This window comes from Podarcis gaigeae (genome assembly GCF_964106915.1).
Source record: "Podarcis gaigeae genome assembly, chromosome: 10".
NCBI lineage: Eukaryota > Metazoa > Chordata > Lepidosauria > Squamata > Lacertidae > Podarcis > Podarcis gaigeae.
This window is the reverse complement of record NC_139686.1, coordinates 8,398,548-8,415,953: the sequence shown is the minus strand read 5'-3', so window position 1 is coordinate 8,415,953 and position 17,406 is coordinate 8,398,548. Positions and strand designations below refer to the sequence as shown.

Here is a 17,406-nt window from a genome sequence, read left to right as displayed (position 1 = left end):
TTAGATTGGGATAATACTATTTGCCCAAATGCTACTCAGTGAACTTCACAGCTGAGCAGAGATGTCAGCTTGGGTTTCCAAGGCTTGCTACACAGTCAGTTGTGCAGACTCACTCCAGAACCTTGGTAACTGGTGCCATAGATTGTCAGGTACCCAGAACTGGTCAGACTTTATTTCTATTGCTGGCCCTTAGCAGTATCTTGGGCTGTAGTGCTTAGTTGGCTGCGAACTTGCATTAATCCATGGGGGAACATCTTTCAGCCCGAGGTCCACATTCTCTTTCGGGGGCTGTGTGTCAGTGGTTGGTAGGACCAAAGCAGTCAGAAAACAAACAAACAAATGTGAACTTTAACTTTGTACAGTAGGACAGTTTCAACACACCCTTGTACCCCCTACTCGGTCCCCCATCTGAGCAATCAATAAGCTTTATTGGAGAGTGCACAGAAGGCCAAGAAGGGGTGTGTCCTGGGGAGAGTGTATGGCTTGGAGGATTCTAAGGTTCAGTTAATAATTGTAGAGATGGAAGAGACCACGAGGGTCATCTAGTCCACCTCCCTGCAACATAGAATCTTTTGCCAAGCTTGAGGCTCGAACCCACAACCCTGAGATTAAGAATTTTATGGTCTACCCACTGTGCTCTCCCATGTCCTAGGACAGAGAGGCCCAGAGGGCCTGAGCTTCCCCATCCCTGCATTAAACAAAAACCCTTTCACCAGTTTGAAAGAGGTCCCTGGTAGTTGAAAACGTTTATGTTTCTAGTCCTACTTATATAAATGTTAGGTGGCAGGAAGAAAGTGCGTAGAGGAAGCGTGTAACACATACATGCATGCTCCAAAGCAGCTGTGCTTTCTTTGAAATGTTTTTTCTTCTTAACTCAGTTCTATATTGATTGACATTAAAAACAAACCAACAAACCAGAATGCTAACTTTAGTTGCGTATTTTTAATGTTGTTTGTGTTTCTTTGAAAATAATCCCTGAGATGTGTGTTTATATCTATGGTTAGCTTTACCATAAGAGCGAAATCGTCGTGGCCAGTCCATCATGAAACAATTTGACCTATTGACTTAAAGCTCTCTGTGACTTTAGCTTTGCTAGATGTTTATGATGATGCAGACTGCTACTTGGCAATGAGTAGAGCCAAAGGAATATGGAAATATGCCTCTTCAGGCCAGGATTGTAAAGCTCTGCAAATCAGTTTCCTAGCTTGCACACCTATTTGATTCTGTCTCAACACTTGGGCAGTTTTGGGTAGCTCTATAAGATTATAAGAAGCACCATCGAAATAGGATTTAAACGTTGAGAGTGGCTCAACCAAACTGGAATAGTGTTTAGGTTTGGTGGCCTCTAACAGAGAATGCAGCTATTATCATGTGTATTTAACATGTTCAACTGCAATACAGTTTGCTTAGTTGCGTGAAATAAAAGACAAGTCCCTAGCTTAGCAGGTTTGGCTATGGAACAAAGCAAGTACATCTATGTATATTGGGCCTCTCGTCCTCCCCCCCTTCCCTGGTTGCCAAATGTTATTTAAGACATGCAGAGTTTTCAGAGATGGAGGGGTATTAAATACAGATGGTACCTTGGCTGACATTTTGCGCTGTGTGTTAAAATTTCTAGAGCGTTCACTTTATTAGTCTGTTACAGCAAACCCCAGAAAGAGTGCTGTGACACCTTAAAGACTAATGTATCTATTTATTATGATGTGGTCCATGAAAGCTAATGCTGTAATAAATACATTTGTTCGTCTTTAAGGTGCCACAGAACTCTTCGTTGATTTTGTTTTGTGTGTATTTCAGCCGTACAAAAATTTGACAGCTGGGGACAAGGGCTGTTGGAAGTTTGAAACCTAGGTTTGTGGTACTTCAAGACCTGTAGGTATAAACAGGTTCTCATCTGGTTGCTTGCGTGAGAAGAGTGATTAGGTTTTCCAAGAGGCTTTAGTAAAGTTGAATTGCTCTGGTACCTTTTATTTACAAGTTTAAGGGTGAACAGTGACTGCCTTGCATGGACACACCTCAAAAAGCCCATCCAGGGAAGGGCAATAGCTCAGTAGTAGATCATTTGCTTTCCATGAAAAAGGTCCCTAGGATCTCCTGGTAGGTTGGGAATGTCCTCTGTGTGGAGCCTTAGAGAGCTGTTGCCACCCAGTGATCTGATTCTGAATCAGGAGCTTCCTATGTTCCATGGTCTTTAGTGGGGAAAATGACAAAGATTGAATCTTCCAGATGAAACATTCCACCTGTCTCAGCTGCCTACAAGTAGCCTCAGGGAGGATAGTGCGTCTTCAGACGGCCCTTGTGTATGTGGGTAAGGAAAAAAAACTGCATTGGGTTGCGAAGTAGTTCTTAATCAGATTGGGTTTAGGGAAGGAGTTGCATTGACCTCTAGTACAGAGTATTAAGTGGGTAACATACAAGTGCTTTGAACCTCTCTTTGTGTATGTGTTTTTAGGAATATTTTAGTAGACAAGCCCAATGATCAGTCTTCGCGGTGGTCTTCTGAAAGCAACTACCCTCCCCAGGTAAGTGTTTGAATTTTCCCTCGGTATCTCGAACCCTTCAGTTACTACTACCACCAATACTTCTGAGTCTATTATTTATCTGAATAAATGGTGCCATTATTGCAAGACCATTCTTTCTGGATTGGTTTTTCAGAGGGCTGGGTTAAGTTGGTGTTTGCATTTAAATTCCGAATGGTGTCTCATTGGTTCTGTGTTCTTACAACGAAGTCTTGGTGCTCTGCTCTGAGACCCTGGAGTAGAACAGAAAGAACCAGCAGGAGTGGTAAAATAGCTCTCCATAATACTACTGTAAATAGCCAGCTTTTCAATGTGTGTGCATGTTTATTTACATTTGCGATAAGTATCAATACACTGGAACGAGGATCTATTCTAGGAATGAGACTGCATTGGGAAATTCTGGGTGCTTTGCCTCCCTCCACAGTGTCAACTAAAATAGACATTTTTTCTCTATCTTGATGTACTTTCTCCTCTTCATGTTTTGTTGCAATTGCTTGGACATGGGTGTGTAGAAAGATTGGCAAGGTCTGATTGATCCTGTTGGGAAGAGGGCACTATTTCTGGAGAGGTAACCCAGGCTTGCTGCAAAAGGGCCTCTCCTAATTACGATTAAGACATACTGAACAGGTAAAACGCCTCTCTAAGTGCCAGCATAACCTACCTTTGTTAGGCAAGTACCAGAGACATTTACAGTTGCCTGACTTCCAATTACTACTTTATTAGCTTTTCCTGTGGAGTATAGGAAGTCATGGTGCTGGGATAAGGACACCACGGTGGAGGAAATAGCTCAAGCCAACATTAATATTATTGGGAATAAAATGAATCTGGATTCTCCTCAACCCCCACTCCCTTTGCCACTTGCAAATAACTCATCCAGTCCCCGAAGAAGCACTGGTTTTAATGTCCATGGCACCTAACCTACTGGCAAAATTCTAGCTTGTTTATTTTTAGCATTAATTTTGAAAAAAAAAGCCCAACATTTCTGAACGTAGGTTTTCCTAAGCTAGTATTTCAGCTAAAAATAACCAGCTAAATAGTCATGTTCTGCTCTTCCTGCATGCGTCTACCAGATGGTCTTTAATAGTTCTTCTTGGCAGAGATTCCTTTTTATGATATTCAGCAGTGTAAAAATGATATGTTAACATTGTCTTGAGAGTATAAGGTAGTCTTGAGTTAGTATGATGCCCTAGAGGCCTTAAGTGAATTTGGTGGATGGTGGTGGTTGGCATCTCTTGACGAGTGGAATTTAATTTTTGAATGTTTGAGTGTATAATTATTAGGCTGGATCTTGCCAAGAAGAATGACCAAACGAGGAGCATACATCTTACTTCCCCTCTTACAGGGACCTGGCCATCTAAATTTTTAAGGCGAGCAAATACCGTATTTTTTGCTCTATAAGACTCACTTTTTCCCTCCTAAAAAGTAAAGGGAAATGTGTGCACGTCTAATGGAGTGAATGCAGGCTGTGCAGCTATCACAGAAGCCAGAACAGCAAGAGGGATTGCTGCTTTCACTGCGCAGCGATCCCTCTTGCTGTTCTGGCTTCTGTGATTCAGAATATTTTTTTTCTTGTTTTCCTCCTCCAAAAACTAGGTGCATCTTGTGGTCTGGTGCATCTTATAGAGTGAAAAATACAGTACATTTTGTAAATTAGGCATCTTTGCATGATACATCTTGGTTCATGTTGCGAGGTAGTCTTTGCAGTGGTATTGACTATTAGAGCAAGTGGCAGACAAAATATTTTAATCTCAAGGCAATTTTCCTGGCCACAGTGATGCACTCAAGCTATCTGCAAACAAGCATATTTATATACTGTGGCTCAGTGCACACTTCAGGTCAAGCCACAAACCATGATTTTTGTTCCTTGCTAGAACTATCATTTATGTTGCAAGTAGATTTAGCACCCAAGGATTTTAAAATAATTAATTTTTTGAAATGCCTATCTTGCAGTCATGACCTTCAGGGTGCCTTACAAAATGTACAATTTTTAAAAATGTACTAACCCAGTCTTGCAAATGAAATGCAGAACTGCGTAATTATAACAATCCAGAGCAGGCAGAAATTTCCCAATTAAAAAAATGTGAAAGCCTCCACACTGACATTTATATCTAAAGACATGATGCGTGGAATAAGTTTAGAGTTGTGTATACACAGTCGTTGCCTACTTGGAGCCCCCTCCCACAGTGTTTTGGGCTACCACTCTCATCAACCCCAGCCCCAGTGTTAGTCCAAAACATCTGGCGGTCACCAGGTCGGTTGCTGTATGCCATTCACGTACACCCAGCAGTGAGCCAAGATGGTCTGGGCTGCATCTCCTTGCCGTGGGCATGCTCCATCACAAGCCTGTCTTTGCTGCCATGGAAGCTGTCAAAGACTTTCCTCCCAGTTTCTTTTCGTTAGTGTGGCTAGAAACAGCGCAGAACAGAATTTCCACACCCGCGAAACGCGTTCTGCTTACATCTTGGTTTGTTTTAAGGTTCTACTTAGCTCTAGGCCTTGTTTACGGTGTGATACACTTAAAACAAGAACAAAGAGCCATGTGCATTCTTTTCCCATCCCCTGTAGTATCTGATCCTGAAACTTGAAAGGCCTGCCATAGTCCAGAGCATCACATTTGGAAAATATGAGAAGACCCATGTCTGTAATTTAAAGAAGTTTAAAGTTTTTGGCGGGATGAATGAAGAAAACATGACAGATCTCTTATCAAGGTAAGAAGGATATTCAAATGTGCTTTGGGCATTTGCTTAATGTCTTCCATCGCAGGACTGATAAGGTGGAGTATAGGCAGCCGTGAGATGTGCTTTAGTACACGATTCCCAATCTTTCCCCCTATAGAACACTTGAAAATTGGTGAGGGTTTTGGCAGACCTCTTAATTATGATATACGATATCTTTATTGTCATTGTCCCATGCAGAACAATGAAATTGTAAAACTACATAAAAACTATATAAAACTACTACAAAACTACATAAAACATTCAAAAATCCCTAAAAACTCTGAAACCCCATTTTAAAATACACTATACTATACTTTTCTGCCTTCTGTAGCAATTCTAATGCACTGTGTGCTAGAAGCTATGTCTCTTTTTTATTGTCATTAATTGCTTTTATTACATATTGCATTCCATAGAATTCAGATGACAATATGGTAAAATCCAAGAAACAAAAAGAATGAAAATACACTTAAAATTAAATGTGAATATTTAATTTGACGAATATGCCATCTCCCGTCTTCAACCACAAATCCATAGACCACCTGAATGAAACTCATGGACCCCTGGGAACTCCCTCCCCTCTACCTGGTTTATGCTTTAACTCCCTCTTCCCCATTACTATTGGTGATAAAAATGACATTATTGGAGTGAGGCTGTTCTCTGTGCACTTCCAGATACCTTATAGCACTGATTTGGTGAGCCAACTATACACTCCCCAATGAATCGAAAGCAAATTATTTTTGGTTTACATGGGACAGCCTCAGGTTCATCCCCGTTTCCATCTGAATTCCAGAAAAGCAAGCTAACTCATTTCAGAATGTTGGACAGCTCACTGCTTTACAAGCCACTGGCAAGACCAAATCTGTTGCCTCGAGCAAAGCTTCTTGGCAGATCACAACACTAGCAGCCTCATAATATTTATATTTATACCCTGCCCATCTGGCTGTTTCAAAAGGTGGTTCTCTTCTGTGCTCATTCTGCATTTAAGTTTTCCTTCTCATCTCTGATTCTTTGCACTGGCTCACTCCCTCTGTCCCAGGCTCTCGCTTACTCTTCTGCTTTTCGTCAAATGAATATTTCTGTTCCGCTTTTCCATAAAAACTGACCCCATAACATGACTTGGAGACAATAAAAAATTAGCATAAAAGCACAGCACCTGAGCAGAGCTAACAAACTTGTATGCTTAAAAAGAAAAAAGCAGAAGCAGTTGAGAATAAGCCATGCACTCCCTCAAAAGCTTGATGGGAAATGATAGCCTGCCCAGGAACTTAAAAGGGAAGAAGCCAGGCAAGTCCCCATGGGGAGAGAGTTCCAAATCCTGTACACCAGGAAAGAGAAAGCAGCATCTGGTGACAGGCAGCAGTGTTGGTGCTGACCTTTAAAGCCCTAAACGGCCTTGGTCCAGTATACCTGAAGGAGCGTCTCCACCTCCATCGTTCTGCCCGGACACTGAGGTCCAGCGCTGAGGGCCTTCTGGTGGTACCCTTGCTGCGAGAAGCCAAGTTACAGGGAACCAGGTAGAGGGCCTTCACGGTAGTGGCACCCGCCCTGTGGAACACCCTCCCATCAGATGTCAAAGAGAAAAATAACTACCAAACTTTTAGAAGACATCTGGAGGCAGCCCTGTTTAGGGAAGCTTTAATGTTTAATAGGTTATTGTATTTTAGTGTTCTGTTGGAAGCCGCCCAGAGTGGCTGGGGAGGCCCAGCCAGATGGGCGAGGTATAAATAATAAATTATTATTATTGTTATTGTTATTATTAAATTGCCAGTGTTTGTATCCTCACCTGTTAAAAAACATTTATTTTCTATATAGATCACATTTTCACATATCTATATTCACTTGAGCTCCTCGGACTTTTCTGTGCAGTATGGACTTGTTTGTTTTTGTGTGTGTGAGAAAGAAAGCATTAATTTATGTGTTCCCATCACATTTATAAAGATAGCCGGCTGGCTTTCCTGTGCAAGACCTTAGCAGGTGGCGGGGTCTGGCTGCTGACTTGAATGTAAAACTTGGCCTCTTCTTGAACCTGAACTAGTAAATGGTGCAATGTGGCTTTAGGTGCCACAGCACTTAAAATCTCTGCTCTGCCTACCTGCCATAGAAGAGAAATCCCTGTCCCTTGTTGAGCTCTCTCTACGCTGCAGAGCGTAGGTTCATATGGGTGTAGTTGGTCCCTGCCCTACAAAAAAACAAAAACAAAAAAACTTGCAGTGAATAAGCAGTGGGGAAACTTGCATTGGGGAATAAGGTCTCCTGATCCTTATTCCCCACTGTAAATGTTCTCTGAGGGTGGTGATGGCATATTTTGTAGCAGCGCGTCTATTTACAAATTGAAGCGAAACGAAAATTATCTCCTACTTAGCCATAAAAAGATTGATTAACCTTGTGTCCTTCCCTCCACAGTGGCTTAAAGAATGACTATAATAAAGAAACGTTCACCTTGAAGCATAAGATTGATGAGCAGATGTTCCCTTGTCGATTTATTAAGATAGGTAAATATATCCCTCCCCCCCCCCCAAGTATACATGCTACCAGTTTGCTAGTCTCTGTTCAGGCAGGTTACCCACCCAGTGGTGTTATAAAGGGGTTCTGCAATGCCCTTTGTCTTGGACGAATCTGCCGCTGGTGCGAAATGTGGTGTCTACCTTGTGTCAGGAGCAAATTCCCAGGGCCTAGTCTTTCTTTTTGAAGTCCTTACAATGCAGTTGGAGAGTGTGTTGTTTCAGCCTACAAACCTACCATTGGCTTGGGACTCGTGTCTTAGTGCATTCCTCTGCCTCTAGTGTGGCATATTAGCTGAGAGCATCCTGCTGGCAATTATTGATGAAGGGTGGTAAGGAAGACTCTTAATGCTGGGCTTGGTATGTAAACTAGTCATAGTTCCTCCATTTGCAGGGTGTGGACCAGGGGTCAGCAAAATTTTTGTGGCATGGGCTGGTTCACGGTCCCGCAGACGCCACGGTAGGCCGGAGTGTGCGCGCACACATTCACAAATGCTATTTCTGACGCTTCTTCCGGCACAGAGGAGGTGTGTGCAGCTTCTCATTGGCTGCAGGAGCTTCCTGCAATGGGCAGTTGGCCAGCGTTGTGGAAGGCGGTTCCCGCTCTATTCTGTGCCGGTTTAGCGTGGCGCATGGGAGCCGACTGAGCGGGCGGCGGGGGTCCATGGGCCGGTTAAACGACCCCCATGGGCTGCTTGTGGCCCATGGACCTTAGTTTGTCGACCCCTGGTGTGAACGCTTAACTAGAGTAACTAGAGCCATTTCTGGGATTTGAGATTCTGATGCATAAGAAGAGCCATGCTAGTAGAACAAAAGTTCTATTTCATCCAGCACCTTGCTGTCTCCAGTGGCCAACCAGATGCCTCTCAGAAGCTCCCAACCAAGGCATTAAGCTATTATCAGAAGTTTGTCCTCACCCTCTGGTAGTCACTGCCACCAAACCTGGAAGATTCTGTATAACCACCATGGCTGATGGCTGTTTATAGGCCTATATTTTATTAACTTGATCAGTCTAAGCTAAGGGCTGTTGCTGCATTTGGTGGCAGCACAGGTCCATGTATTAAATGATAGCCATGTGAAGCAGTACTTCCTTTTGTCACTCCTGCATCTACTTGCCAGTATATAAATAGAATTTTTGTCAGCGTTATTGAGAGCACCTTGGTGGGCAGTGGCCACCAAGAGTGTCTTTCTAGTCATGCTTTGGTGTGTTTTTTAGGCCTCCTTAGAGATGGTCCTGGGCCAAAAGGGAGGAGGTGGGTTCAAATGTTAACAAGTATTAAGTGTTTTGGGCCTTTGGGTTAAAACCAGCCCCATGAACTCTGCCTGGAATGCTTTGGGGAAAGTGGTTCAAACTTTGTAAAGTGTATAAAACACTTAGAGTAAAAAAGTGCTATATAAACAACCCCTTCAGAAATTGCAGTTGAAAGACAGGGAATAAATATTGGATTGTAGCCAAATGAGTTCTGCTCAGAGTAGACCCATTAAAATTAACTGAAGTTACTCATGTCCGTTGATTTCAATGGGTCTGCTGTGAGGTTGACTAGCATTGGATACAGACCATTTAAAATAAATACTTAAACCAAGTACTTTTACTTTCCAAACATTGTCCTCAATTTATGGCAGCCTTCATTTTGGTCTAAAATAATGTGGTTAACCAAAATGCCAGTTGATGCTAGACTTGTATAAGAACAGGAATAACACCGTGAATTCTTGGCCCTCCTGTTTGAGTGGGGACAATTCTTGCAAATGGGTATCTGTCTTGGAATCTGTGGGATCCTGGGCAGCAATCTCTGGATTAAGTGAATTAGATCTGTTTAATAATAAAAAAGGACATTTGCTTTGCCTTATGCTCGCTGGGTGGCCTTGCCTGTAAAACATTACAAGCTGGCAAGTTTTTTCCTAATCTGAGCTCATGTCCTGATTATGTTTGTTTTGCTTTAAAAGAATTTGCGCAACAGATGAGCAACTACACCCGTACTCTTGTTTTGCTTTAACTTCATTGATTACTTGGGTATTTTGCTCATTGATCTTCTTCTCATTTTAGAATCTTGATTCCCCCCCTTCCCCACTTTCACCCCTTATTCACACTTGCTTGAACGGTGAAGTTTTGTGTAGATTATCTAATAATAATAGATTTAGGGAAAGCAATATCTTGTGTGGAATAATGTCAGTATTTGCATGGAGGATACATATATGGGAAACAATAGTTTTCTCCCTTCCTGCACTCTCCCCACCCCCCTTGCCAAAAAATCCACTCTAGTGCTAGAGTTTGGTAATACACAGTATATTAGCCTTCCTCCAGATGTTTTGGACTACAACTCGGAGCTACAATCTAAAACAACTGGAGGGCACCAGGTTGCAGTTGGGTGAAATAGGCAGATCCAAGTGAAAGAAATGGCCACACCATTATTCTTTTGAGTTCTCTTTGGTCATCCGTTATTCTGGAATCCTGAATTGTGGAATCCTAGAACCAGGGCCATCTTGTTCAACTCCCTGCGACGCAGGAATCTCAACTAGATCATGCATGACAGATGGCTATCCAGCCTCTGCTTAAAGCCCTCCAAGGAATTGCAGCTGTCCACACTGCAAAGGTGCCTACACACTGTGTTTTTGCAGTACCAAAGTGATCTCCTGGGCAATATGTGTGGAAGTCCTGGGCTACCCAGATGACAAGACCGATGTCTTGGCCTCGTTGATGTGGTCCAAAGGAAAGCTGAGTAAGACGTTTAACACCAACTTAGCTGCAGGACATGCAGGGCGCCTCCCTAATTCATCAAGGATTTGAGACCCAATGGCTACCCTCACCTGGTTTAGCCGGCCAGGCGAAGCTGTCCCCGGGGTGTGGGTGCTGTCGCATACCGACAATTTCTAGGAGCCACAGATGAGAGTTGAGTGCAGGCAGGGGGCCGGCTAATGGTGGATGAGCTGCCCAGAAGGAGCACGCCAGAGATACTGCCCCTTCCTTAACACCCCCTATGCCTCCCCTACACACTAGTGACACAAATATAGCCTAGCAGTGTTGTGCCATACCAGCCCCAGCCCAGCCTGCCAGTTAACCATGATAGCTGAAGGAAGCATCCATGTTCAAGGGCTGTACACTTTCGTGCCAGATGCCGGGTGCAAACGGGGAGAATTGCTGCTTTCATGCCCTGCTTTGGAGCTTAGAAGCATCTGTCTGGATGACACTGGCGCTGGAACTCTCTGGTGAGATGGACCTTTGGGTCTGCTCCAGCAGAGCAGCTGTTAGGTTAAAAGAAACTGTGATACAGTGTCTGGAGGGGAGAGGTCAGGAAGGGGGAGTTGGTTATGGAGAAGGAGGTTCTAAAAGTACGACGGAATGGATGATTCTGTGCTCTGGCGCTGTGGATTGAAGATGGCAGGGCAGAGATGATCCAAGCTCGAAAAGACCCACTTGATTTTTCGTGGATCTGAAGGTGTTCTCAGCCCGTGACATTCACAGCACAGCCTGTAAGCTGTCTACGTGCAGTGCGTGGGTTGTACTGGGAACATGGCTCGTTAGCAGTCGCTCCGTCTGTTCTTTTCATTCCAGGCTCTTGGGTCTAAAATGCTAAGATGTAGGAAATGCCCTTTCTGTTAGCCACTTGCCACAGGCAAACGTCTTTTAAGCAGCTGGTGCGAAAAGCCCCTTTTGATGTGAGCGCGTGAAGAGTTCTGTGCAACTCCAAAGCTTGCTTTTGATTTTTAAGGGCGGCTAGTTCAGTCGGAGGGATTGCTGGGCTTGCATTGTGCTTCTCACTCTGTGGATCTGATGTGACTGCAGAGGAACAATTTGCGCATTACTGTAATCTCTGTGAAAGGGAAATTGTGGGGTACACACAATTTTGGGTACACACGAAGTACATTGCAGGCGTTTTTCATGGCAGATACACTGTGTGATGGGGCTCTCATTCCACCCTGGAACCTTGATAATTATCCCTCTATGATTGGATCTTTATCAGGGCTGATGTCTTGGAAAAACTACTATTGCCAGGATCCTTTCTTAGGGAATCATTGGCACTTAAAGCAGTCAGGCTTGTCGGGCAGAACACCAGACACTTTAAGATTGCGGAACCAAGAATGCAGTCTAGAACACCTGCTAAATCTGGATTAGGGAAAAATCCATAGTGATGGGCGAGCTCTCCACTATTACCTTATTGATAACTTTATGAAACATGAAAAACGACCACTCTGGACCATTTTAATTGCACTTGCTTATTGCTGATCCATAGGCAAGATTTGTTTTTCAAAGTGCACCGCTTAATTTAATTCTAAGCTTCCATTTTTGGAGCGGGGAACCACTAGCCGCCAGAACTGGGAACTTGGCCAAGATGAGCTGAGTCAGTGGCCCTTTCCTTAGGTGCCACAGAAGTACTTTACTCAAAATGATCAAAGGCTGGTGTCAGGAATATAATTGCTTCCATACAAAACTGTGGCTGTGCGCCTTCATAGCTACTTTTCACACAATACTGCAGCTCCATTATTTCAGATTTATGCAGAACCTCCAGGACAGGTGTCTAAATGATGTATTCTTCTAAATGCTAATGGCATTCATTGGGTTTCGTTTGTATTTTAACTGCTTGTGCATCTGAACATTCTAGACACCTATATTTTAATGACTGGAATCACAGGTCTCCTGGAGAGCTGGCTTTTCAAAGGATCCTCTCAAAAGATCTATCTGAATATTATTTTTTAAAAATCATTTCCTCCAAGGAACTCAGGCCCTTTTTACCTTGCATCATCTCTGTAGGGTAGGTGAGATTGAGACACGGTGACGGGCCGCTTCTAAAACTCGTAGTATTGTATTTCTTCTGCAATTTGAAAGTGTGCTTTATGGATCACAGTTTATCCACCATTCTGCATATTCTGCCGTTGGCCACAGGTACTCAAAAGCTTAATTTGACGCAGAGGCTTAGTTTCGGCACTTTAGGCTTTAAGCCTGGGGTGTGTTGCGAAGGGCAGTGTGTGCAGTTAGCCCAGGCAGAATCTGCACACCTGGAAGTAAAAGTTTTCCCAGGTGAGAGGATGTGACGTTTTGAGCTTGTCTGTGGAAACTTTCAAGTAGTGCTCTGGCATCTAAGAGATCTTGAGGATTGACTGGGTAGAGAGAGGGAGAGGGAGAGGGAGAGGGAGAGTGCTCAAACAGAAGTGGGTGGAAATCTAAAGAAATCATAGCTGGCACACATGGCTTCAGTACCCAGCATGTAGAAGGCAATTGCAGAGTATAAATGGAATTCAGAGGCCCTGAGTGACTGTGGGATGTGCTCTATAGGACGGGGCAATGGATTTCTATCTTCTTCGTGGTAGGGAGTATGCACACAAGGGCACAAACCTTTCAAAAGGGGATTGGGCTTGCATGCACAGGTCATATAACCCATTGTGACTGGGGCCTGTAGAGTGGCACTTGTTTTTACTGTGGGAATCTATGACTGAGTTCACTGTATTTGATGCACATTTAAGTGGTGAATAGTGAGATGGACAATGCTGCCTTGCAGGCCACTTGTCTTCAGTTGCTTGACTTGAACAGTAACTCTCAATTTTTGAGGGTCCCATGGATTCTGGTACCTCCTTCCCAGAGTGAGATAATGCAATGGAACTGGGCTACACAAAAGCAGTCCATGTTGTCCTCCTACTGTTTATGCACACTTAACAACTGTTGCATTGCCCTATTTTCTTTAACGGCCCAGTGATGCTTTTAAATTGTCTGGGAGGAATGATGACAGACAAGCCAGTGCCTGCCTGCCACCTGTGGTCAATAGAAACCAGCATGCCAGTACATAATGTCTTTTTCTCCTTTCTTGTTATTCCTCAGTTCCGTTGCTGTCGTGGGGCCCCAGCTTCAATTTTAGCATCTGGTACGTTGAACTTAACGGCATTGACGATCCGGATGTGGTGCAACCCTGCCTCAATTGGTACAGCAAGGTAGGCTGCAGAACTGCTGGAGGTTTTTGTGAGAGAAAGAAATTCAATTTTCTGGTTGGTGGATAAGTTACCCTGTTTGAATTCAAGCAGTCAACTATTGTATGACACTCGCAGCATCAATATCATTATTTCTAAAGACATAGCTGTTTGACGTGGTACTTTAGGTTTGGCCGTGTGAATCTGGGGAATGTGAAATGCTTTGGAAAAATAATCCCGCTTTTTGTGAGAAGCGTGAGCATTTCATAATGGAAGAACTTTGGCTTTTGTGTGACAGCATATTTATAGCTTGCCTCAGTTCCAAAAGAAGGATATTATTTAATAAGAACAACAATGATAATGATATTATTGTCCTGGTTTGACCTTTCTGCAATTGAAAAAGATCCCGAGTACCTAGTATATTGGGGGGGGGGAGGGAGGGAGAGGAAGCCTATACATGCAATCTCAGAAAGCTTTTGGCGGTCAGAGTAGACAGTAGAAGAAGAAGAAGAAGAGTTTGGATTTGATATCCCGCCTTTCACTCCCCTTCAGGAGTCTCAAAGCGGCTAACATTCTCCTCTCCCTTCCTCCCCCACAACAAACACTCTGTGAGGTGAGTGGGGCTGAGAGACTTGAAGAAGTGTGACTGGCCCAAGGTCACCCAGCAGCTGCATGTGGAGGAGCGGGGAAGCGAACCCGGTTCACCAGATTACGAGTCCACCACTCTTAACCACTACACCATGCTGGCTCCCAGTAGTGGTTAGATAGACCAACACACTGCCTTGGTATAGGGAAGGTTCAAATATTTCTGCAGGTAGTTGATGGACGTATCTTTTTGCCCAGTTTTTCCTTGTCCCATAAAATCAGAGCCTGCTTGATATGTTTGAAACCCTTGATTCCTGTTTTATATTTCTCTAGTTTCGATTTTAGGCTGCATTTTTTAATGATACAGTTTTTAAAAATATTGTACACTGCTTGTAGATTTTTAAAACATCAAACAGTTTATAAATGCTTCCAAGCATGTGTAGTTAGGACTGGTTTCTGAGCTGTCTGACAGTACAGAAGTTGCAATAATTCTTTTAGGATTAAAAATATGCATGATGAAAGCAGTATGGAACTTTTAAACTTCCTGGCTATTAGACACTACTGAGAGATCTTCCTTTCCGAGGGCCCTCATGGTAGAGCTGATAAAGTGGTTGATGTCAACCCAGGAGATACAGATCCAAATCCTCACTTGATCCTACCTTGCAAGGTAGTTGTGCAGATAAAATCAGTGCAGATCCATCAGCACTGCTGCTAAGCAGGTCTGAGCCTGATCAGCGCTTGGGTGTCTGTGACTGCCTGTTTCCCTGGTGTAAGGAAGGCAGGATATAAATGTAATTTAAAAAGTAGGTAACTAAATCAGTAAGAAGGCATATGTGTAAAATTAAAATTGGGCATTGCTTTCTTTCATCTGCTCCCATGGGCTTAGGTAAAGGTAAAGGGACCCCTGACCATTAGGTCCAGTCATGGCTGACTCTGGGGTTGCGGCGCTCATCTCGCTTTATTGGCCGAGGGAGCCGGCGTACAGCTTCCGGGTCATGTGACCAGCATGACTAAGCCGCTTCTGGCGAACCAGAGCAGCGCATGGAAACGCCGTTTACCTTCCCGCTGGAGTGGTACCTATTTATCTACTTGCACTTTGACGTGCTTTTGAACTGCGAAGTTGGCAGGAGCAGGGACCGAGCAACGGGAACTCACCCCGTCACGGGGATTCGAACCGCCAACCTTCTTCTGATTGGCAAATCCTAGGCTCTGTGGTTTAACCCACAGCGCCACCTGTGTCCCTTTTCCCAAGGGCTTAGGTCCCTGTTTAATCCAACCCAGTGCCGGAGGTATATCCTGCAGCATTTGGCTGGGAGATCCACAGTGCTGTTCTCATAAATTTCCTTGTGTTCCAGTAGTACCGTGAACAGGAAGCCATTCGCCTCTGCCTGAAGCACTTTCGCCAGCACAACTACACAGAGGCCTTTGAGTCCCTGCAGAAGAAAACCAAGATTGCGCTGGAGCACCCCATGCTGACAGACCTTCACGACAAGCTAGTCCTGAAGGGCGACTTCAATGCCTGCGAAGAGTTGATAGAGAAAGCTGTGAATGGTAAGGGCAGAGCAGGGAGCAAGGCACGTTTTGAATTAGATTGGCAAATGAATGGACGTCTTGGCTCTAGCTGGGCTTTTTGGGGTCCCTTTATATTCTTGAGCTCTGTAAGTCGTTAATGAAACAGGACCCCTCACCTTCCCAAGCTTCAGTCGAGGGCTGGGCAGTATATCAATAGATCGTCCAAAACCGGCTTGAAGACCATATTGTGATAGCAGTTTCATAATTTTTCACCTGGCAATATATTGCGAATCTTGATGTGTGTATGTGCACGCGCGCTGTGCAAAAATCACAATGTGGGGAAAACCGTGAAGCCAGCCAATGCTTCTCTCAGTTCCTGCAACCCCTGTTAACTGTGCCACATGCAGGGAGCATCGAATCACAAGAGCAAATATCACAATGCAGGAAAAACTGTGAAGCCATCAGTGGCGCTACATAGTTCCATCCTTATTTCAGACATTGTGATATATCGGTACATCGTGATGTTTAGCTGGTGATATATCATAGTGTTGAAAACCAGATATCGCCCAGCCCTATGCCATTCAGATTGTTGGCAGTGCCAAACAATTGCAAGTTGCTTTGAGACCCTTCTGAGTAAAAGAGGGATGAATGAAAATATGAATAATATAAATACAATCTTCTTTGCAGCTTGGCAGGCACCCAACCCAGAACGAACTTTACAGTTCCTGTTAACAAACTCCCTACTTGCCCCACTCATTCCCGAATGTGGCTACATGTCATGTCCATCATGTCCAGAGTACTCATCATGTGTAAGCCTGGCTCTGGCTGATGCTGCTGCTGCAGCTGCCCTGGAGGCAAGCAGTTGACTCTGGAGGGAATAGCAGGGGAATGCAGAGAGGGAGTGGCTACCTTTCTGCATCCCTCTGTTGTTCTCCTGATCTTATCTTTCCTTTAACAGCCAATTGTCCCCTAGGGTTTGTGTGAGGGGAAGGAACAGGGATAATTAGCTGTTAAAGGAAAGATAAGATAAGCAGAGAAATAATGCATGAAAGAAGGTGGTTAGAGGCTCCTGTTTCCCTGCATGCTTGCCTGTGATCCCCTCTAGATTCCTCTGTCCTTCTCCTGGCGATTGCCATAGTTACTGGACCTGGCTTGCAGGTGGCTGCTTGTAATGTGACAAATGGAATGGGTAGCTGGGATCTTGGAGTTCTGGTGCAAGAGGAGCTCCACATTACTGACCCATCAGGGTCCCTTGCCCCAGCTAGATTTATTGCCACAGAGCCCAGAGCATTTTGCCTTTGGGAAACAATTTCCAGATGCAGCGCCTCGGAGGGATGTGATGCTTACATTTACGGGTTGACCGTTGAGTCTGGAAAACAAGGGGGTAGCCTCCCCATCACAAGGGCGAACATTTTTGAAGCCTGCAAAATATAGTTCCCTGTAGGCATGGGTGTGTGCACAAGCATTTGGATTCCTATTCTTGGAGGTATGTGGCCTGGCCCATAACGTCTCACTGTAATACAGTGGTACCTCGGGTTACAGACACTTCAGGTCACAGACCCCGCTAACCCAGAAATAGTACCTCAGGTTAAGAACTTTGCTTCAGGATCAGAACAGAAATCGTGCTCCGGCAGTGCGGCAGCAGCAGGAGGCCCCAGTAGGTAAAGTGGTGCTTCA

The 17,406-nt window shown here is 44.2% G+C and overlaps 1 protein-coding gene across 2 annotated transcripts in view; it reads left to right on the top strand.

The window, feature by feature from the left end:
- The window catches only part of MKLN1 (muskelin 1), a 100,174-nt gene that overhangs the window by 11,100 nt on the left and 71,668 nt on the right, over window positions 1–17,406 (top strand). Inside the window, exons 2-6 of one of the 2 annotated variants that reach the window (XM_083700257.1) lie at window positions 2,453–2,522; window positions 5,085–5,227; window positions 7,640–7,728; window positions 13,547–13,656; window positions 15,576–15,768. In XM_083700257.1, coding sequence (XP_083556383.1) covers window positions 2,453–2,522; window positions 5,085–5,227; window positions 7,640–7,728; window positions 13,547–13,656; window positions 15,576–15,768 — 605 coding nt within the window. Of the gene's footprint in view, window positions 1–2,452; window positions 2,523–5,084; window positions 5,228–7,639; window positions 7,729–13,546; window positions 13,657–15,572; window positions 15,769–17,406 lie in introns of those variants that run through there. The other variant, XM_083700258.1, reaches the window with a different exon arrangement.